The following is a 23,599-nucleotide window of genomic DNA, read 5'->3' on the forward strand; positions in this document are numbered from 1 at the left end:
CCTCCTTTTTTTTAAAGTCTGCAGCCACAAAAAATCTCGCAGCGTCCTCGCCGAAGCTAATTCCTAAATTGTGGAGGTGCTCGTTCTGGACGGGGCTGGGCGACCTGCGGGCTGCGGCAAGGTGTGCCCGGGCAACCCTCACCATCCCCGCCCGCCCGCCCGCCCGCCCGCCCGCTTGCCCCGACACAGCCTCCACCACCACCACCACCCACGCCACCTCCTCGCCCTCCCCGCTAATCCACTCTGATACCCCCGCTCATTACGCGACCACCACTGGCACCTCCATGGCCCCATCCGGCCGGGAGAGAGATGTGGACGTGCGTACGATAGACGGTGAAAAACGATGACACGAATTCAATTTCGACTTAAAAACTTCGCCGCCTTCCTTGCGAAGTGCGGACGGCCATCGTCAGCTCTGGCCGACGGAGGCCGAGATCGTCGGCGCATTGGCTCCGTCCGTCCGTCATAGGGTGGTTCATCACGATAACGCTCGTAGGGACAGCCCCGTTTAGATTTTTGTTAGGATGGGGGAATGTGGTTTAGTTGTTGTACCTGTATGAGTTTTTATTATTTGTTAACCTTTCCTAAACTTTGCACTACTGTCTGTTGTTGTAACGTTCTTACCCCCGTGCCTCGACTGGACATCGGTGAAAAAAGAGCTTTATAGCTCATCGGATTCCTCCTGCAGTGTAAATACAAGATTCTGATTCTGATTGACGGTGCCTTGCTATTCGGTGACTTGGCCACCGGAGGAGAGCGGCGGGATCCGCCTCAGCAACGTGTGCACCTTCACCACCTCGCGCTCTCTTCACTTCCCTCAAAAGTCTCGGCGTGTGCCCGATCCGGGCACGTGGCACGCGCGAGCACGTGGCACGCGCGAGCACGTGGCACGCGCGAGCACGTGGCACGCGCGAGCACGTGGCACGCGCGCAATGCGAATATGGCTGGCAACCTTTCATCCGTCATTAACGACCGCCTTTATAGCAAGGCCACAAAAAAATGTCTAATAATAAGCAGACGTCTTGGACGACGTTTGCGTTATCTCTATCCTATCCTCACCTCTTTCCTATGCTCACCTCAATCCCATGCTCACCTCTAGCCTATCCTCACCTTTATCCTATCCTCACCTCTCTCCGATGCTCATGTCTATGCTCCTTCCCTCCGGCAAAAGCGTCCCACCCATCACAACCTCCTCTTCCCTCCCTGCTTACCTCTGCAACAACAACGCTCTTGCCACCGTCTGTCACTATCCCCGCTCCACCGCCCGTTCAAGTTCCTTACCCTCTCTCCCTTTCTAGTCCACCATCCCAGGCCGGATTCATCCCCCGTCGGCACCGCCGGAGCTGGCAGACCTACGGCAGTTCCCCCCATTAAATTACGCGGCCAATACTAATAACAAGAACGACAACGATAACGGCGACAGCCAATTTACGCGACGACTCTTTCACATATGAGAGAGTTCATTGGCGATGGGGCGGGGGGGATTATGAAGTAATCCACTCTCATTTGCCGTGTAAACAAACGGACACGACCCAAGCTTTTGGCGGGCATCCGACGCGGTGGGAAACACCATCCGCTCCGGCCCAACTTTCAAAACTATTCCCACGAAACCGCCACGGGGTATCGTGGCGTGCGCAGCTGTGGCGCGTTACGGGGGGGGGGTGTCCGTGCTAACGACGAGCGGCGAGTTTTTTTTATTTTAATTTGAGCCTCGCGCGCCACAGCCGGCACGTTTTCTTTTGTGCGAGCGAGCGAGCGAGCGGCAAGGCGGATGACTCACTGGAGGCTGTCGTATCACCTTCACGCGATGACGCAGAGAAGGAGCGGAGTCCAGTACGATGACTCTGTGGTTACCACAAAGGGGCCTGAGGTTTCCGCACCGTCGTCCCCCGCCATGCAGCCTTTTACAGACTGCCGGGACAAGCGCTGCTCGCGATGAGCACCTAATGGAGGCTGGCACGGTATACGAGGCGGTGGTGTGGCCAGCGGCACCACGCCTGGCCACCTTTGTCTCCCCAAGTGCTTTTGTTTACATACCGCACCGTCAGGAGGCGCTAGGACCGGGGGTTAAGATGCAGCGTTCGTCAACGATGTTGGCCGCGAGCGGGAGTTGAACTCCGCTCGCCGGGTTCGTGACACAAAGACTGCGAACAGCAACGGATGACATCCGCCATGAAGTGGCGGCGACGTCACTTGTGCCAGGCTAGGTGCACTCTGAGGTCACGTGATAGTGTCGTAGGCTCGCTGACAGGAGCTTCCCGACTGCGATGACTGGCAGGGCGCACACAAACAAAGACCCCTCCCCCCCCCCGCATAGCCTCAACAGACTGTTGGGGCAAGTGCTGATACTGAGCACATTCGTCTTCCCTAGTGGCAATTTTTACAGATCGCACCAGGTACTCATTTGAGGCCGAGTTGACCTAGGGGAGGCCCAGGACCGGTTCATGAGCGGGAATTGAACTCGGGCCGCCAGGTTTGTAGCGCAGCGCTCCCCCCACCACACAATAGTGATGGTAACTTACTCCGTTGTCGTGGTTGCACCATTGTTGTTTTGCGTGTGAGTGTGGTTTTTTTTAGTTAAAGCTATTGCTTTGAGCTCACACTCTCTCGCTCTGTCTCTCGCGGTCACTTCCTGCAACGCGTCTGCTCTCCCATCAGCGCTCCGTGACTCGTGCCCTTCGTGTAATCGTCCTCCCGCGGATGTTGCTAATGGGATTTACGGGAAATGGATTTTATATATATAAAAAAAAAGACAGAGCGGCCTTTGACAGGCAAAATCGCAGAACGAGCAAAAGGGTGAAAATAATTATCGTCGAGCGATAATTATCGCGGCGATCCTCCTGGGCGGCGCTGTGATCGGACTGCCCGACTCGCAATCGGAAAGGCTGCTCGGTTAACCGAGCGCGTCTTTCGTTCCGGCCAAAACGACAAAACGAGCGGTGGTCACTTGATTGTCATTCAGTGTACAACCTGAACAGCGGCCATAAGAACGTGGAAATTTCACGACTGGCTCTGGGGCCACCGATGGAAACGAGCATTCCTCGCCGCAGCTCTGAGCGGCGAGACCAGTGCCGCATTATCCTCGTCGCAAAAGTAGCTACAAATGCTACGGGCCCCGCACTTTCAAGGGCCCCGCCCTAAATGCTTTCAAGCTTTCAATTCCGGTTCAGTGATTCTGCACTTGCTCTATTACTATAGCACTATACTGCCTTCAACTTTTATGAACAACGACTGGGTGTTTAAGGTTCGCGATTTGTCGTATGATCTGGATGTAAATGAAAAAAGACAATTACTTTACTATGCATGTTCAACATTTGTCTTTTCATATTTAAGTGTTTTTTTGGTAATTTAGGCCCCCTTTATAACATATGCTACAGGCCCCGCACTAGCTTAATCCGGCACTGGGCGAGACACCGATAAAACTACAACTTATTTTTTACCTTACCAGGTAAGGGCCACTGAGCTACATAGCTCTCCTTTCAGAAGCGACCTGGCCACCACAAACGATAGCTCAACTTGCCTGGCCCCGCCGCGCCTCTTCTCGCTCTCGACCTGTACTGGCAGCAATAATAATTAAAGCTTTGCACGACTGCTCTCTCTCTCTCGCTCTAATCTGTCTGCTTCGGAGATGTGTCCGGGCATGACGATAGCAGCCTTCCCCCGACAGGCCAGGCAGATAGAGCCCTCGCTAATCGCGCTGGTAAAGGCGGCTTCACGAGAACTTGTAGGGAAAAGGAGTTTTTTTTTAATGCTTTCAAAGAGTTATTTCTTGCCAATCTTTTCAAACCGAGAAAAACCGGACGAAGATCTGGGCACCGCTATCCGTGAGCGTCGAGTTCCGGATTATTTGTGTTTCAGGAGCATTCTAATAAACGGTCGTTGTTGTAACGATTGGTTTAGAGGTTCCGTAGTTTTTCTTAAACACATGTGAAGTGTCCTCGGAGGGACAGGTGGACTAGACTGAGAAGAGTACTTCCCGGGCGGAGCAATGCGGCTAAAGCCAAATCAGCTGCCTTAACATTTTTAAACAATACTAAAAATAATAACGATGAACACGATTCATAACACGCACATATTTCGCAAAAACCGGACGCAACGTTCGATCGCGATGACCGCGTCTCCGAGGTCATCGCGATCGAACATCCTCCAACGGAGACGAGGCAAGGGTTGAGCCGGGGCGTGCGTGCTCACACGGGGGTAGGGGGGGGGGGTGGCGAGTTAAACGCTCCACAGCAGTGCGGAGAGCCCAGGAGGGCCCAGGAGGGCCCCTGAAGGCCCCCGCGAGGCCCCCGGGCACGAACGGCGTGGCGCAACGCCTCCCGTCGGCGCCCCCCCCACCTCCCCAGGCTGCGAGCTAAGAACGTGTTTCAGGTTTCGTGAGGTCAAAGCCTCGCTCAGGCGAGAGGGCACGTGGGGTCAGAAACGCCGCTCTCTCTCACTTCCCAAAGTGGCCTCTCATGGCCCCTGCTCGCAGAAGCACGGCCACCTGCTGCTCGGGGTCGCGAGTTGGCGAGCTTCTCAATCGCGTTGGGGGGCATGTTGGGGGGGGGGCATGTTGGGGGGGGGGCATGTTGGGGGGGGGGGGCATGTTGGGGGGGGGGGGGCATGAGCGGACATGACGGAACAAATCGACGGAACTCTACGACTGGTGACTTCTCCTTTGGGGGTTTAAATCGTCACATGGGTAAAATATTATATATTTTTTACAAATTGTTACTGTAGCCCCGCGCCAGCCGACGACAAAGGAACCGTGAAAAAGCCACGAAAATGTTGACAATATTAAAACGACGTTTCACTGGAGGTTGCAACAACCAGCATCAATGAGGCTCTCCTGCGACAAGCCGTCCTCATTCCGGGTCCTTCGGTAGGTGGCATGACGCCATCAGGACAGCGTGCACGTGATCTGGTTTAACAATCGTGGAGTCGATTGCTTGTGATTGGTGAAGGGTAGATTACCGTAATAAGGTTGATTGGCTCCGGCAGGCGGTGGGGGGTTCCAAGTCAACAAATGACATAACCCCACGCCATCGAACCCAACAGAAACTAATAACAAAGCAGAACCCCAGAACTCCTTTGAGACTCACACCCCATCTGCACGGAGTTCAGAGGCCCCGAGCAGGGCTTAGCCCGGTTTGCACCGCCATGAAAGACCGCCGGGAACAGCAGGCGTCGTTGGGCCAGGAGGTTATAGGTGCGGCAATGGATTCTTAAATCCATTTGTGTGGAGTTTTGAACGTTGCCCCCCCCCCCCCCCCCCCCCGTGACGGCCAGGCCACCGAAGGATTCACTGGTCGCAGTCGCAACTGCTTTTGCATCGAGCGTGGTGAGACGCAATGAATTACGCTTGCTTAGAGGTCAGAGCAAGTTAGCTGGCATCGCTTAAGATCACCCATTTTAAATCTGGGTTTCAGCCACGCAATCCGTTACTAAGCCGGCGGGGCGGGCGGCGGGGAGCGGGGGGGGATCACCAATGACTGCAATAAAAAACGACACCTTATCGTATTATATGTTACATTTTTAATTAACCCGACAGCTTTGCCAGAATAAAAAATTTACACGCGAAATTTATTTTGCTGCCGTTCGACCGGCATCTCTAAACAGCGGCAAAACGGAGAGCATCGAAGGCACCTCAGAAGCAGCTCTGTGACGTCCGCTTCCGCGGGACCTTCTCTGACGCACGATTCTTCGTCCAATGACGTAAAATTTAATTGCAGGAGGAGGGGGGGTGGTGTAAAACCCCCAAAAGTAAAATATTATTTGAAACGTCCACACTTGCAAGATCACTTTCTTCGAGTTCAAAGGTCACGGGGCTTCTGTGCCGGAGGACGGCTTTACAGAGACAGGGCGCGCGAGCGCTGGCAGCGCCGACGAGCCAGGAAAACCGTAAAGTGCCAACGGAGAGGGAGGGGGAAATTTTGCAGCGCCACCGCCACCAGCCCTGTCATATTTTCATTTCATCGCGGCATTCGGGGAATTGTGGGTGAAGAGGGTTAACAGGAAAATTGGCGGCGCTAAGCAGCTCCATGTGCGCGCGGACGAGCGGGGCCCCTGCCGGGCAGGGTTCGCCGACGGCACCGGGCCGTGCGGCGAGTGCGCCGCGGGGGGGGGGGGGTGGAGGGGGGGAAGTGCGCAAGTCGTGACGTCGCACGCACGTAGCGGGGAGCGCCGGGCGGGCGTGAACGCTGCCCCCCGCCAACTCCCCGCCGACCCTCACCGCCTGCGTTCGGTCTCGCAGACCCACACCGCCCTCCCGTCAACGGCGTCAAGGAGGGCGAACGACGCGGCGTCGTTTAATCGCTTCAATGTGCCGGCCCGGCCCTTGCGCCGGGCGGCATGGGACGGCGCGACCCTCCCCCCCGGCCCCGCGTTCGACGCCAGGCCCCGACGCCGGGCGCGGCGACGACGCCGAATGCATTCGGCGAATCACCCGCAGCAGTGTGGACGGAGAGTTCAGGCCGCGTTGACCCCACCGCACCACCACGCTCCTCCCGCTACGAATGCAAATTAACTCGTTAAGCACCGAGCGCGCCCAGCGATCGTTCAAACGGGTCTCGCTTGACGCGCCGAGGCGGTTCGCTCCGTCCGCGTCACGTGGGACATGCGGTGCACGGGACACGGGCACGCGCACGCCATTGGAGCTTGGGAAACCCTGGCGAGGGGTTTACCGACGCGGCACGCGACCAAGTTGCCGCCGATGTCCTCGCAGCGGTCGCGCCAGGCTTGGTGCGCTCCGAGTCTGCGCAAGGTGTCTGTCAAGGCTCGCTGGCAGGAGGTCACGGGGTCAAGTATCGCTTGTGAGTGCGCATGTGCTGGATGCATTAATGTTTGTGTGTGTGCGTGTGTGTCTGGAGTGATGTGGTACAGGAGGATGTGGAGCTGAGTGGACTTGCCAATGACCAGTACCAGCGGTGTCAAGATCGTCAAAGATGCTGCTACTGGGCAGTTAGAGGCAGTCGCCCTCCAGCAACAACGGAGGGCAGAGGAGTGACGCTCACAACGAGCGAAGTGCCGGGTGGCTAAAACACAACGAATTGGCACAGTAGGGGGCACAGGTGGTGCTTCGGCCACTCATCTCAGTCAGTGAACCCATGGCACCTTGTTCTGCCCCGTGACCTCCTGCCAGCGGGCGTTCGACACTTCACGTGGCCTTAAAGTTTATAGGGCCTGGCACAGGTGCCGTGGTGACGTCACCGCCACTTAGTGGCGAATGGCAGCTGCTGTATGTTAAGTGGCAAATCTCAGTGGCGGCGCAGTTGCTAGCGCACTGCGCTAAGAATTAGGGGTAGAAAGCTCGATTCCCGCTCACAGCCAACACCAATGGCGACTATCTGAACCGGTCCTGGGCCTCTGCTAGGTCGACTCGGCCTCAAATGCGGTGCGTAAACAAACGTGTGCCGTACCAGCCTTCATAGCTGCTCGCAAACAGCACTTGCCCCAAAAGTCTCTTCAAGGTTACTCAGGGAATCTTTGTGTGTGTAAGCGCAATCGCATGGGTCGGGGTTGGGGTAGGGGTTGGGATCGGGGTTGGGATCGGGGTTGGGATCGGGGTTGGGGTCAGAGTTAGGGTCAGGGCTAGGGTTACGGCCGGGGTCAGGGTCGGGGTGCGGAGGTCACCTCTGTGGCGCTGGCGCCGAGGCCTCGCAGGAGGAGCATGACGGCGTGCACAGCCGCCCTCCTCGGCTCCGCGCACGGGTCCCTCCTCACCGTCGCATCCAGGCATGAGCACACCTGGGGGCGGGGGGGGGCACGCGAGGGTCACACGGGGTGAGGAGGGGGGGCACGAGGGGGGCACGAAGGGGTCACACGGGGTGGGGGAATGGGCAGGGGCATGAGACTCGGCACAGGATTTTGTCTCGGCGGGAGGCGTGCCACTCCCGTTTAGCCATCGCCCGGATTTCGAATACGGACGTTGAGTTATGACTGCTACCCAGACGACATCATGCGTACGCCAGATGCAGCGGTAGGCAACGAGGAGCAGTACCAATCCACGGTTCACCACCCCCTCCCTCTCTCCCTCCTACCCAGCCGTCGTCACGAATGAAGTTCAACTCACGCCACCCTCAACCTCTCTGGCGTTGCTGTGTGCTGTGAAGAACGGCCAAAACGTCACCGGTTATGTGCTTCTTCTTCTCTCTCTCGCTTCACGGCCACTGCGTTTGTTTTATTGCACGCGGTGAAGTCATGTCGCGATGCGACGGGCGTGCGCTGATGTCATCGCCTTGGTCGGCGATCCCAAGCCTTTCAGGCGCTGGTTTTCGAGTTGTGGGCCAAGCTATTGATCAATTGGGCCAACTTGATCTCTCCACTCAACTTTAATTCATGCCGGGACATTGTTCAAGGGGAGTTATCGTGATCCCACGTTACACACGCAGACAGACGGACAGACAGACAACGCAAGTTTCGGATCACCGTCAAGAGAGTCATCGTGCCCCCTTCTCCTTCCCGTTACACTCGGACGGACGGACAGACAGACGTTTGCTAATTCACAAACGCTTTCAACCTTTCGTCGGACGAGCGTTGCGAACGTAACGCGACGAAGGCCTCACGGGCGCGCTCCAACGGAAGCACACCGCGGCGCGTTCAAAGCCACGCGATGGGACATTCACAGTCGCTTGCCACTTACACGCAGGCACGAACAAGCGGGCACTCACACGACATTCACACGGCACTCGCACGGCACTCACACACGCGGGCACGCTCACACGTTGGGGGGGGGAGTGGGGGCGAGGCTCGCGACTCCACGGCACGGTGGGAACACGCGGCGCGAGCTGTAATTGGGCCATTAAACCCACCCCCGACCCCAAAAAGAACCACACCGCGCTATTATTACGCGTGATTGTTACTGTTCGCGAGGACCAGCCAAATCCCTGTCTCACCACCACCACCGCCGCCGCCGCCCCACCCTCGCCGGCGTTAAATCCTCAACACGCGCGCAGACACCCGGCGTCTGTCGTCGCGCGGGGCGCCGCGGTCATCGCCTCGCCGCTCAAATTGCGCCGACGAGAGATACCGCGGTAAACAAACGGTCTGGCGGGAGTGGGGGGGGGGTGGCCGTGGTGGGGAAGGGGGGCGGGAGGGAACGCCAGAGAGCGAGCGCGCTAACGGATCTCGTTGAAGCGCTCTCGCCAACGGTCGGCGTGTCTCTCCGCGCGGTGTAAGCAGCATTGGGGACGGAACGTTCTGAGTCACAGCACCAGCGGCGCTCCACTCATGCTGGCCACCCCCCCCTCCCTCTCTCCCCACCGCCCCCCGCCTGGAGGAGTGGTGGTGGTGGCGGGGGTGACATCTGAATGCTGGCAAAGAGCTTCGGTGTACACGGCTGAAACCTTTCCTGCCATCGTCGTCGTCGGCCGTGGTCTATCCACTGCTGGATAATGATGGGCTCCCCCCTCCACCCCCCAAGCTGGTCGCTTGTTGTTCGCGGTCCATGCGATGCGACGGATCACCAGCGGGGCCGCCCGCACGAGACCCGGTTTTCGTCGCTCCGTCTCCTCGGTTGACGTCGACTCCTCGCTTTGCCGCTCCGTTAATATTCTTGACCGCCCGCCAAGTCTTGTGTTTGTTTTTAAGCCGTGACACCGTCCTGTACAACGCGAGCCCCTCGCCACCCCCCACCCACTCGTCCCACCCCCCAGCTCGCGAGGGCAGGATTCAAATACGCTGCTGCTCAAGCACCACTTTTGCTCTCGCACTTAAGACGGGCGACCGCCACCCCGTGGGGGGGGGCCTTGCCGGGCGTGTGGCCGGGAGATGGAGGACGGGTCGAGGGTCTACCACGGGTGTTCCGGTGGACGACCACCACAAGAAGCTGAACAGCTGTCAACGGGAGCGGGCAAACAATCCCATTGTGAGCAGGACCTTCGTGACAGCGAGTCTTGAGTTCCCCGGGTAAGCTCAGTGGCAGTAATATAATTAGCGGCATTATAATCACCGAGTGCACCCTTTGTAATTATAATCAAGTACAAAGTGGCTTGGCCTATATCAACCACACCATGCCCGCAGCTCCCCCACCAGCACTCACCCCCCACCTCGACCCCCCTATAGCCTTTCGCAGGATTGTGGGTCAAGTGCTGTTGGCCAACAAAGACACACACACGCACACTCACACACAGACACGCACACACACACGCACACACACGCGCACACACATACACTCACGCACACACATACACACACACGCGCACACACAGAGAGAAACTGACCCCTCCGAGTCCACGGTTCAGGTTGCCAATCCTCCGCGCTGTAATGGCCTTTTGTGTAGCGCAAGCCATCGATGCCACCACCACTCCACCGCCCCCCCCACCCGTTATTGGTGTGGTGACAAGCAAATTCGCGCCCGCCTTTTGCTGGAATCGCACCATTTGATCCGTCGCTCTGAGAGTGCGGCCGGGCTAAAGGGCGCGCCGCTTTTTACCATAAGCTTCTCCCGTTTTGTCTAAACGTGGGGACGACGCGTGACCTGCCGAGGTCTTGATGGGTATGCGTCTCTCTCGTCTCTCTCTCTGTTTCTCTCTCTGTCTCATTGCGTGTATCTGTGTGGGTGTCTCTGTGTGTGTGTCTATGTGTGTGTCTCCCTCAAGGTGCACTTGGCCTGGCACAAGCGTCGTGGTGACGTCACCGCCACTTAGTGGCGAATGGCAGTTGTTGTTTTTGTCTCCCTGTGTGTGTCTCCCTGTGTCTCTCTCTCTGTGTCTCTCTCTTTGTGTGTGTCTCTCTGTGTGTGTGTCTCTCTCTCTATCTCTCAGCCTACTCTCGTTCTGCCGTCGCTGTGACGTAAACCCCGGGTTTCCGTCCCCCGGCGCTGACGAACGGCTCACCACGTAAACCCAAGCTGGACGTTTCGAGAAAGCGTTGAGCAAAATACACATCTTGCCAACGTCGTACCAACTTTGGAGTGTCGTTCGAAACGTTGGGCCAACGTTGGCCCGATAACTTTCCATGTTTGCTGGGTAGAGGTGGGGGGGGGAACGGCGATTTTAAAATAATATTTTTTTTGTAAAATACTTGGCCAGGCTTTTAGACGTCAGAGCGACCGGCGGTCGCTGTCCTTGCTGATGTAGCCCAACATCAATCAGCTGAGCCAGGGCTCTCGGCTTCGCCCACCAACTTCAGTCCCTGCGTGGCGCGCACTCAGTGTGCACACGCACATACGGTGCATATGCGGTGCACACGCACACAGCGTGCACACACACACAGCGTGCACACACACACACGCCGTGCACACACACACGTGCACACACACACAGCGTGCACACACAAACACGCCGTGCGCACACACACGTGCACACACACACGCGCACACGGTGCGTGCACACACACACGTGCACACACACGCCGTGCACACACACATGCACACATGGTGCATGCACACACACACGCCGTGCACATACACACGCACACGGTGCGCACACGGTGCACACACGGTGCGCACCCACACACAAACGCGCATGCACTCACACACGCCGCGCCATCAATACGGCCTTTGTGTTCACGATGCACAATTTCAGCCGCTCATGAGAAAGAAAAAAAAAGAGAGTCCCGCCCCTCCCCACGCGTGCTCTCTGCGTTGTTCTCGAACAAGCTTTCTTAAGGGGCGGCTAAAAGTGAAGCCGGGGAGGATCTGTCGATTTCTTTTGTTGTCGTTGCGGAAAATGTTGTTAAAAGTTTCTCTGGAACCTAAACGGCGTTGCTTGCACGCGCGTGAACATTCGAAACCGGCTTTCAAAGTCGCCCCCCGCCCCCGCGCCTCGCCACCCCTCGCCACCACGACTGGACACGTCAGCGCCGCGTGGCACACGTCCCGTTATTGGGCGCACTGATCTAATTAGAGTTGCCCGTAACTGAGAAAAAAAAATACGGTTCTCGGGGAGGTGGGGGGTGGTAGGTGGAGGTGGATGGAGGTGAGGGGGTAGGTGGGGGGGTAGGTAGGTGCGCCCTGTGCGGCCTCGATCGGCGCTGGACCAATCGTGAAGTTCGGCAGGCCGATGGCGTTTCAGAGAGTCTACTCCTGAGGCCATCCACTGGATCGCGCATTCGATCACACGCTGGCTCATGCGCTTGCTCACCCGCTGGCTCACCCGCTGGCTCACCCGCTGGCTCACCCGCTGGCTCACGCGCTGGCTCACGCGCTGGCTCACCCATTGGCTCACGCGCTGGCTCACGCGCTGGCTCACGCGTTGGCTCACCCATTGGCTCACGCGCTGGCTCACCCGCTGGTTCACCCGCTGGCTCACCCGCTGGCTCACCCATTGGCTCACGCGCTGGCTCACGCGCTGGCTCACGCGCTGGCTCACGCGCTGGCTCACCCGCTGGCTCACCCGCTGGCTCACCCGCTGGCTCACCCATTGGCTGACCCGCTGGCTCACCCGCTGGCTCACCCGCTGGCTCACGCGCTGGCTCACCCGCTGGCTCACCCATTGGCTCACCCGCTGGCTCACCCGCTGGCTCACCCATTGGCTCACCTGCTGGTTCACCCGCTGGCTCACCCATTGGCTCACCCGCTGGCTCACCCGCTGGCTCACCCATTGGCTCACCCGCTGGCTCACCCACATTGTCACCCGCTGGCTCACCCACATTGTCACCCGCTGGCTCACCAGTTTGGTCACCCGCTGGCTCACCCACATTGTCACCCGCTGGCTCACCCGCTGGCTCACCAGTTTGCTCACCCGCTGGCTCACCGGCTGGCTCACCCACATTGTCACCCGCAGGCTCACTCGCCAACCTCGATGTGAACATACAGACGTTGCTGATCACATACGCCGCCATGCGAAAAAACAAGAAGTGTAAACTTAAGTCTACGGGTCTCTATATATGAGACCGTCTTCGTAAATGGGTCTCTGTGTCAGTCTCTAATTCAGCAGGTCTTGATTTAAATTGTGATGCAAGCAAGACACTTGCTCAGCATATTCACAGCAGTTTATCTTTGCAAAACAAAGCATCAGCCGCATAAAAATCAGAGATTGCCACCATTTTGGCGTTGGCCATCTTTGATTTTGACGGCCATTTTTCCTTTTTAGGTGTCTAACTTTTATTTCCTTTTCTTATTAAGTGACCCTAGGAGACAATACGCCAGCAATTTGGTGCCCGTAACCCCCATTCGAACGATTATTTCGTGTTATCTGCTCCACTATGTCCACGGGCCCGAGTGTGTGTCATGTCCAGCTTGAAGGGATTGCATATGGTCCGGCACACCACGCCGCCGCTCGGCCACGCCCTGCTCACGCCGAAAGCGCGGCAGCGCTTCTAAGAATCTGTCGGTGGAGAGCAGAGAGCGCACTAAATCATCGGTAAAACTCGCGTTGGTTGCGGTGAGTTATCAGCGGGGACTGGCTCGTGTTAGCGGACTTGGGCAACAGCGGTCAACGAACAGCCTCTTCCACGGACAAGACACGGGAGACAGTGGCGAGCGAGAGTCCATGTGGAAAGAATCAGCGCGAACTCTCATCTCGAGCTCCGATGGCAGATTAAGAGGGGGTTCGCTAAAGAGGGGGGGGGGGAGCCAGGGGAACGATGGTGGGGGGGGGGGGCAGTGGCCGGGGGTGGGTGTGAGTGACGCTCGGAGGCCGTTGAGAGATGGAGAGTCGCCATCAGGAACGAAATTGCGGCGAAATTGAACGCACGTGCTTTCAAATTGAGTCAAGGGGTGCGCGTTGGGAGATGCGGGGGGGGTCGTGGTGGTGGGAAGGGGGGAGTAGGTAAGGGGGTGGTCGCTGCGGGACACGAGAGCCCTAAGCGGGGCGACGGGTTGAGAACAAAGGAGGCGCACGAGCGAAGTCATGCATTTGAGAACGTGAGCGGGCAAGCGAGCGAGAGGGGGACGTCTCGCTAAGTGGGTGCACATCCCCATCGTCAGAGGAGCTTCACATTGCACTTCAACACGGTGGCAGGAGGGGGGGGGGGGTAGCAGGGTTGGTGGTTCGGGAGGGGGCCCGGGACACCAGCCCCGCCAAAGCAATTTTCTTTCTAGTGGTGAAAAAAAAAATCTTAAATAATTTAATTGAAGCTAAGCCGGAGCGAAGGACCCGTTTCATTGCAAGTGACAATTACCGCCCGGGCAAAACGCGCGCGTTTACGGGATTATTCTCCGTGCGCCGCGACGCTCCTTTGAGCATCGCGACGCGACGGCGGCGGCGCAGTAAGGGGAAATTATAAAAAAAAAAAATTCCTGTCGCCGTCGTTAACGCGCAGATCAAACGCGCCGGAGGGAGCAAAACTCGGGTTTAAGTGGGATGAGGGAGCGCAGCAGGGCGCCGCCGCTGCTGCTCCTCAAGGCTGCTTTGTTTTAATGACCCCGCTATGGGGCACGGGGGGGGGTAGGGTTGAGTGGACAGGAACAGTGGTCATAATCGCCCCTAATGATTCACCCAAACCCAACGGCTAGTTTCCTTCGCAAACCCTCCGGGGCCTTGTGGTGGCGTGCTACGGGCGAAATCTCCCAACGCAAGGTGGCTGCGGGCTGGAGTTGAGGAGCGGAGCGGTGACTTGGAGAGACGCCGACGGAGATAATCGAGAGCCCAACGTCGCCGCGGAGACGACGTGGCTATCGACTTTTACCTAGCGGTCCGTAGACCACGACAGCGCCGAGGGGGGGGCGTGGAGACGAGTACTTGGAATTAAGACCGAGGGACAGGAGGAGGAAAGCGTGGATCCGAAGGGATGGATGCAAGTCGTATCGACTTGCCGTCTCATCCATCCCATCGCTTTGCCAGGAGGGATGACGGCCAGCGGGCAAGACTGGTGGCGGGCACGGCAGCCGGAGGCAAGAACGCGCGCCCCGAGAGGATGACGATTCGACGTGGAGATGGCGCGGCGAAATCGGCTCGGGGGCAGGAGCGAGATGGATCGCGGCATCGCAGGACCGTGGCAGATCGCGACCATGTTAGGGGGGGGGGCCTTCACCCAGCTGTGGATAGACACCAGCTGATCATGATGATGGTGGTGGTGACATTTACAATGAGTGGGTGTGGTTTACTCGTCCTCAGTAACGATTCTGAACCGGACCACGGAAATTCCACATTCCTGTGCCAAGAAATTGATATCTTCAAAGGATCACGTTGCCCTCGAGTGTGAATAAACAGGGTTAACGTGAACGCTCCTCGGCGGCAGTTCTGTGACGTCGTCACCCTCCGTGAAAATTTGACTCCTCTGGGTGAGTTTCTCGTGACCTGACGCCGATTGGCACGATGGGGAATTCTCTCAGAGAGAGAGAGAGTTTAAATGGGCAGCACGGTGGCAGTGCAGTGGTAACACTTGCAAACCTCACGGAATAAAGGGCCTGGGGCGCAATTTGTGTGTGGAGTTTGTAGATTCTTCAGTTTCTTCCTCCCATAGCTAAACCCACACAACGTCACTGGTATAGGGCCAAGCAATGCTGAAAAATTGCATCAACAAATCACTCGATTGGGATCACACGCGACGGTGGCAGCAGCAACGTGGCAACCCTACTGCAGGAAGATAAGGAGAAGAAAACTTGGCAGGACCTTTCTAAAAAGAGTCTTGAGACTCGGCGAGGCTATCCTGGGTCATGGCTCAAGCTGTTGCTGTGGAGGTCGAGAGGTCAGGAGGTCGTCGTCGTCGATGTTCGCTCGCCGGGTTGACGATGAAATGATTCGTGTTCTTCCTCTTCTTCTTCTTTCTACTTAACAGAGGTGGGCCACGTGAAGGCTGACCACCTTCCATGCCGGGCTAATCGTGTGTCATCCATCATTAACATAATAACGCAAATAAGAATAATAATTAAGCAACGCTCGTCGACCAACATCTGCACGCGAGCGCCAAGCCAACAAGCGCCAAGGCGGTGGCGGTGCCAGAGTGGTGGTGGTGGCACCGCGTCTCCCATCGGCGCCCGTTTTAGCTCCGCGCCCGAATTCAAGGGCACGGGTGGGTTGCGGGCACAAGCGCGGGCGAGCGCCGGTGCCCTTAGCCTTGGCGGTTCACCGCTGGGTCCGGGGTGAAAGTGGCCCAAGGAGTCACTCGACACGCGAGGGGGTAGGGGGGCAGAAGGTGCTAAGAAAAGCCTCTGCGGCCTTTTCCCTTCGGGGGGGGGGGGGGGGGGCAAAACAAAGGCAGAGGCGCCGTGCTATTTTTGCAGAGGCAGATATTAGAGCGGCCGGCAATGTTTAGTCTGGGTCATCTCGCTGCTGCTGCCCCTCTCAAGATGATGGCCAATGCGGTGTGTCGTGTTTTCTTTTTTTCTTCCCTTTTTCTCTGTTGGGGTCTATTGGCTTAAGGGGAGAGGTGGCGTGGCCCACTGGTTGGGGTACCGTGTTAGAGACCCCGGCCCACATGAGTTATATTCCAGGGCATGGCTAACGTCAGCGGTGAGTGATATCTGAACCGGTCCTGTGCTCACTCCCTCCACCCCCCCCCCCCTCAGCACCGGTGAAGTATGACCAAACCACCGGCTCGACCACCAATATGCCGTGGGGGAGGCCTTCGCGAGGGCTGTAAATTGAAAGCCATCGGTTTATTTACTTGGGTAGGTGCTGAGTGTAGAGTTTCGCTCCCCGTGGATCGGCCATGCAGCTGCTCTATCGCATGGCGACGAGGAATTGTTAATCTCACACTTGCATACGCACACAAAGACACAGACCCCCCCATATAGCTTTAACAGCCTGTTGGGGCAAGTGCTGTTAGCGAGTAGCACCTATGAAGACCGGCACGGAATACGTGGGGGTGGGTGGCAAGCACCACGCCCGACCCCCTTTGTCTCCTCAAGGCCCAGGACCAGTTCAGATAATCGTTACTGGTGATGGCCGTGAGCGGGAATCGAACTCGGGTCGCCAGGTTTGCAGTGCGGCCCGCTAACCACTCCCCGCGCGTACGTACGCGCGCACACACTCGCGTACGCATAGCCTTTAACAACACGCTGTAGGGCAAGCGCAGTTCGTGAGCGCCTATTGAGGCTGGCGAATGCATACGATGTATACATATATATAGATGGAAAAAAACATCTATAGTATGGTCGTTCATGTAAACTGCGTCTCACAATCTCCGAGGAACCACAGACCATGCTGGAAGGCTGCCAGGCGGTGAGTCAGCAGCACCGACAATTGCTCTGCAGTTCTCTACACAATAAGATGCTTTTCATCCAATCGGCGAGTATTTAGACGACACGCGGGAGGAAAGCGGAGCGCCCGGAGAAAGCCCGCACGTGCGAGGGGGCAGCGCTCTATCCCGCACAGAAGCGACAGGTGATATTAGCCCACGCTGTGCCGTGCCACATTCTGCTGGCGAGCCAGTGTACGGCAACCTCCTTGACGAGGCCCCACGGGAAGGGAGCTTCACATCATCTGTGCGTCGTGATCCACCAACCCTCGCTGCTGCTGCTGCCTCCGCAGTGACGGACGACAGGAAGCCACGTGCAGCGCAACCACCACCAACACCACCGCCGCCACGACGGGCGGTGGTGAGCTACTCGGCCATGGCGCCCGACCGCACTACGCCATACGATGCAGCGGGTGCCTATTTTTAAGGCCGGGTCGGCCAAAACAAGTCCTGTAAACACCATCCCGGGGTGGAGAGAAGAGAGGGGAGCGTTTTTGTCCTGGGTGTGAATTTCCCGGGGGTCGCCATCCGTCCGTCACCGTCCCTCGGGGAGGGAGGACCACCCCAGACGGGACGCTGGTGGGCGTGCGGGCGGCGCTAATCTAAAAGGCTGGCCTGGCTGGTGCTCACCGCCCAGGGAGCTGATAAGAGTGACAGTCCTTCGTGTGTTTACTTAGGTGAGCAAACAAAAAAAATTTGAGCGAACGCTTCCATACATAGGCACGTGCTTGGCCCGGCCACGGCGGGGGGTGCGGGGGTTGTGCCCTAACGTCTCCGCCGCCGTGCGTGCGTCCGTGCGTCGGCCCGTGCGCACGTCAGCTGTCGGACGCAACAGCTGCGTGGCCCCCGTTCGCACCTCCTCGCTTAGGGCATGCCTGCCCACCTCGCACCTTCACACAAACCCCCCCCATTGCCCCCCCCCCCCACCGTAAATATAAAATGCATCCCCCCTCCCACACACACCAGCACCCACGGAATTAATTAATTCTGCCCGGCCATGCCAGTTCAGGAGGCGTGGGAAGAAAGCAAGGGATGAGCCTTGCTTGTCGGTGGAAGATCACGAAAACACAGCTGGGTTTGGTTGTTGTTGTTGGTGGTGGCGGCGGCCGCGTTGTTGTTTATGTAGCCGCTATGGAAAGTGCCACGTGATAACTTGGGACACATCATTGTCCCCCACTGACGACAACTCTATTTACATGCACACGCACATCTGGAATATATACACACACACACACGCGCAGTATTGTAATTTGCCATTTTTCTCGTAATTATTTCCCAAAATTGTTGCACGTAGCGTTTCCGTGCGACGGAGCAACCTCCGCTCGGAACTCTGGCAGTGGCCTCTTGTAAGTTGACGTCACGGAGCTCCTTCTGAGCTCCCTTGTCGGGTTCGCCTCATGCAGCGCCCGTGCCAACTCTACTCACTCGCCCGGCTGTAGAGGCGTCCACTCGCACGGCAGTCGATGCCCATCGCAAGCGAGCGTACGAAACATCGAAGTGAAACAGATGACCAAAATTGATTAACTTCCGCGCATCTCTCTGCGTAGGACTTCGAGGCTCGCGTGTCCTCGAGCTGTGCCGCTTGCATGTCGTTCGGCGCGATGTCCGACGTTTTCGCCCCACGTACCGGGAGCTCGGACATCGTGCCACCGGTAGAACACGTCGGTAGAGCTGTGAAATTTGGGAACTCTTCGTAGCTGGGCGGCGGTGGCGGTGGCTACGCTGCTGCTGCACGTGGCTGCTTCCTGGAACCCAGCGCCATTGGAGGCAGCAGCAGCGAGGGGTTGGTGGATCACCGCACAGATGTTCTGGCCTAATCTCGATCGATTTCCATCTGGAAGGGGATATCGAGCGTTGCCCCCTCGCGTGTGCGGGTTTCCTCCCGGGCGCTCCGGGTTTGCTCACTCATCATACATTGGCTGAGAGCATCTGAAAATTTTAACACTTTCCAGCAGGACCCTCCTGAAAACGAGTCATTGGACTGGGTGTGGCATTCCTGCATCTCTCTCTCTCTCTACGAGCCACGTCCTTGCTCTGAGACGTCTGTCATCATGGCGTTACATCTATTCAGCTCTGTCCATGATGTTTACTCGCACTGGGCAATGTTAGTCCATGGGAAATCTGAGTCCATGGGCAATATTGCACCAACAAATCACTCTCTCCACCCCGGCTCTAGTCGCTCTCTCCACCCCGGCTTCAGTCGCTCTCTCCACCCCGGCTCTAGTCGCTCTCTCCACCCCGGCTTCAGTCGCTCTCTCCACCCCGGCTTCAGTCGCTCTCTCCACCCCGGCTCTAGTCGCTCTCTCCACCCCGGCTTCAGTCGCTCTCTCCACCCCGGCTTCAGTCGCTCTCTCCACCCCGGCTTTAGTCGCTCACTCCACCCCGGCTCTAGTCGCTCTCTTCACCCCGGCTTTAGTCGCTCACTCCACCCCGGCTCTAGTCGCTCTCTCCACCCCGGCTCTAGTCGCTCTCTCCACCCCGGCTTTAGTCGCTCTCTCCACCCCGGCTTCAGTCGCTCTCTCCACCCCGGCTCTAGTCGCTCTCTCCACCCCGGCTTTAGTCGCTCTCTCCACCCCGGCTTTAGTCGCTCTCTCCACCCCGGCTTTAGTCGCTCTCTCCACCCCGGCTTTAGTCACTCTCTCCACCCCGGCTCTAGTCGCTCTCTCCACCCCGGCTCTAGTCGCTCTCTCCACCCCGGCTTCAGTCGCTCTCTCCACCCCGGCTCTAGTCGCTCTCTCCACCCCGGCTTTAGTCGCTCTCTCCACCCCGGCTCTAGTCGCTCTCTCCACCCCGGCTCTAGTCGCTCTCTCCACCCCGGCTTTAGTCGCTCTCTCCACCCCGGCTCTAGTCGCTCTCTCCACCCCGGCTTCAGTCGCTCTCTCCACCCCGGCTCTAGTCGCTCTCTCCACCCCGGCTCTAGTCGCTCTCTCCACCCCGGCTTTAGTCGCTCTCTCCACCCCAGCTCTAGTCGCTCTCTCCACCCCGGCTCTAGTCGCTTTCTCCACCTCGGCTCTAGTCGCTCTCTCCACCCCGGCTCTAGTCGCTCTCTCCACCCTGGCTCTAGTCGCTCTCTCCACACCGGCTCTAGTCGCTCTCACCACCCCGGCTCTAGTCGCTCTCTCCACCCCGGCTTCAGTCGCTCTCTCCACCCCGGCTTCAGTCGCTCTCTCCACCCCGGCTTCAGTCGCTCTCTCCACCCCGGCTTCAGTCGCTCTCTCCACCCCGGCTCTAGTCGCTCTCTCCACCCCGGCTCTAGTCGCTCTCTCCACCCCGGCTTTAGTCGCTCTCTCCACCCCGGCTCTAGTCGCTCTCTCCACCCCGGCTTTAGTCGCTCTCTCCACCCCGGCTCTAGTCGCTCTCTCCACCCCGGCTTTAGTCGCTCTCTCCACCCCAGCTCTAGTCGCTCTCTCCACCCCGGCTTTAGTCGCTCTCTCCACCCCGGCTCTAGTCGCTCTCTCCACCCCGGCTCTAGTCGCTCTCTCCACCCCGGCTCTAGTCGCTCTCTCCACCCCGGCTCTAGTCGCTCTCTCCACCCCAGCTTCAGTCGCTCTCTCCACCCCAGCTCTAGTCGCTCTCTCCACCCCGGCTTTAGTCGCTCTCTCCACCCCAGCTCTAGTCGCTCTCTCCACCCCGGCTATAGTCGCTCTCTCCACCCCGGCTCTAGTCGCTTTCTCCACCTCGGCTCTAGTCGCTCTCTCCACCCCGGCTCTAGTCGCTCTCTCCACCCTGGCTCTAGTCGCTCTCTCCACACCGGCTCTAGTCGCTCTCACCACCCCGGCTCTAGTCGCTCTCTCCACCCCGGCTTCAGTCGCTCTCTCCACCCCGGCTTCAGTCGCTCTCTCCACCCCGGCTTCAGTCGCTCTCTCCACCCCGGCTTCAGTCGCTCTCTCCACCCCGGCTTCAGTCGCTCTCTCCACCCCGGCTCTAGTCGCTCTCTCCACCCCGGCTCTAGTCGCTCTCTCCACCCCGGCTTTAGTCGCTCTCTCCACCCCGGCTCTAGTCGCTCTCTCCACCCCGGCTTTAGTCGCTCTCTCCACCCCGGCTCTAGTCGCTCTCTCCACCCCGGCTTTAGTCGCTCTCTCCACCCCAGCTCTAGTCGCTCTCTCCACCCCGGCTTTAGTCGCTCTCTCCACCCCGGCTCTAGTCGCTCTCTCCACCCCGGCTTTAGTCGCTCTCTCCACCCCGGCTCTAGTCGCTCTCTCCACCCCGGCTTTAGTCGCTCTCTCCACCCCAGCTCTAGTCGCTCTCTCCACCCCGGCTTTAGTCGCTCTCTCCACCCCGGCTCTAGTCGCTCTCTCCACCCCGGCTCTAGTCGCTCTCTCCACCCCGGCTCTAGTCGCTCTCTCCACCCCGGCTCTAGTCGCTCTCTCCACCCCAGCTTCAGTCGCTCTCTCCACCCCAGCTCTAGTCGCTCTCTCCACCCCGGCTTTAGTCGCTCTCTCCACCCCAGCTCTAGTCGCTCTCTCCACCCCGGCTATAGTCGCTCTCTCCACCCCGGCTCTAGTCGCTCTCTCCACCCCGGCTTTAGTCGCTCTCTCCACCCCGGCTCTAGTCGCTCTCTCCACCCCGGCTCTAGTCGCTCTCTCCACCCCGGCTTTAGTCGCTCTCTCCACCCCAGCTCTAGTCGCTCACTCCACCCCGGCTTCAGTCGCTCTCTCCACCCCGGCTCTAGTCGCTCACTCCACCCCGGCTTCAGTCGCTCTCTCCTCCCCGGCTTCTCTTGGCGTCCCCAACGTCCCCGTTCACAGCACGATAGCTGTATCACTCTCTGCTTTGCTCCTTACAAACGTACAAGCTGTCGAAACTCGCCTCTCTCTCTCATTGTTCTCACCGATGTTCTTGTTGTTGTTGTACCCCCACTGATATCCGTGACGCATTTATGTTACTCATCTCGTGTCTGTCCACCTTCTTAAAACCCACACTCCTGTTGCTGCTTCTCCTCTGTTCTGTACGTACGTTAAACACTCTTTTTTTCTTTCATAAAATATTTTTCATTCCACATCCTCCCTCACATCACACATTGTAACATCCTGACATTCTGGACGGCATTACCAGTTGCATCGACAGTATCGGGCACAGGCACGCCGGACTCATGAGAGCAGGCGGTGGCGGCGGTGGCGGCGGCGGTGGCGGCAGCGGCGGGGGGGGGCGGAGGAAGGGATTTTCTTTGGGGGAGCGGGGGGAAGGTTGCGGCCAGGTCATTACCGTTCCGGGCTCAGGTATTGAGGACTGGTCTAAGGTTTAGGAATGGACCCCATGCACGCGCTGTGTTCTTCTTCCTCGTCTCTTGAGCTTATAGCTCAGATCCTCCAGTGCTGAGACTGGGCCCTAATGAATACAGCCATTGAGTATTGGAGCAGGGTTCTTGATTGTTACGTGTACTCCATGTGGTCTTTCCTGGCCCGCTACATTGAAACTCCTGAACAAAGTGATCCGTTCTCGAGTCAGTCCCACTTCTCAAAGGCCCCACAGGGTAGTTTTCATACTTGTTTTTTTTTTTTTACACGTCAATCTTATCGAATACCCCCATAATATGTTAATGGAACTCGGCAATAGTCGGGCATGACCAGAAAGCATGCTTGTAATCATTCGTCACACCCAGAGGGCACCTTGGGCACGTTGAACTTCTTTTGCACCGTACATAGCCAACCGTGCTAATCCGAAGTTATGGGCGGGGGGGGGGGGTCGGCAGGATAACAAACTAAACACAAAAAGAAGTTCAACAGAAATGAGTTTTCAATATAGATTATTTAAAAGTGCATAGCTTCAGAGGGCCCCAGAAGGGCATCTCCGACTCGGTGACTGGCGGTAGATTAAACGGTGTTCTGTACATTCACTTTTAATTTAACCAAATGCTGCTCTTATTTTGAAATCTCGAATTTTTAAATGGTGCTGCTGTCAGCATCGCGTCACCCACACACGTCGTTCGGACCTCTCACGGAGTGGAGGTTGTCACCCCCTTGTTGAGCAAACGGCCCGCGGCGGAACGAGACGTCACGGAACTACTTCCCAGTTAACCTTGCTTTACGCACACGGATACGCGGGGGGGGGGGGGGGGTGAGGGGGGAGCGGCCCGTGGTGCTAACCTCGTGCACCAGTGGGCCCAGCGAGTGAGAGAGCAGGGCGCACAGCTCGCCCAGGTTGCACAGGCTGCTCGCCCGCACCAGCGGGTCCGGGTCACGGGCGCCCACCAGGAATGCGTGCACCAGCCGGTCGCGGTGCGCCGGAGCCACATCACCTGCGGGGGTTGACGAGACGGGAGGGGGAAGGCAGGAGGGGTGTGGGGGGACACGTTTACGCAAGTCGTTATGATCACCGTCGTCACCCTTGTCATCACCACCGCCATCACCACCGCCATCATCATCAGGAGCTCCATGCCAATGTTGATGTCTCCTGCTGCTGCTGCCGCCACAATGAGATGACTTCAGCAGAGTTGCGTTGGTGATGATGGCCGATGATGATGATGACACTCATGATGCTTATGGGTAATGTTAATGATGACGATGTTCATAAAGGTGATGATGGCGACGATGGCAATGTTGTCGACGATGAT

The 23,599-nt window shown here is 58.0% G+C and overlaps 1 protein-coding gene across 3 annotated transcripts in view; it reads right to left on the bottom strand.

The window, feature by feature from the left end:
- Positions 1-23,599, bottom strand: part of TANGO6 (transport and golgi organization 6 homolog) — a 229,088-nt gene that overhangs the window by 37,428 nt on the left and 168,061 nt on the right. For all 3 annotated transcript variants that reach the window (XM_078881923.1, XM_078881921.1, XM_078881922.1), the window contains exons 19-20: positions 23,133-23,284; positions 7,615-7,728 (exon numbers count right to left, since the gene is read on the bottom strand). In XM_078881923.1, coding sequence (XP_078738049.1) covers positions 7,615-7,728; positions 23,133-23,284 — 266 coding nt within the window. The remainder of the gene's footprint in view (positions 1-7,614; positions 7,729-23,132; positions 23,285-23,599) is intronic.

This window comes from Lampetra fluviatilis, chromosome 63 (assembly GCF_964198595.1).
Source record: "Lampetra fluviatilis chromosome 63, kcLamFluv1.1, whole genome shotgun sequence".
NCBI classification, from domain to species: Eukaryota; Metazoa; Chordata; class Hyperoartia; order Petromyzontiformes; family Petromyzontidae; genus Lampetra; species Lampetra fluviatilis.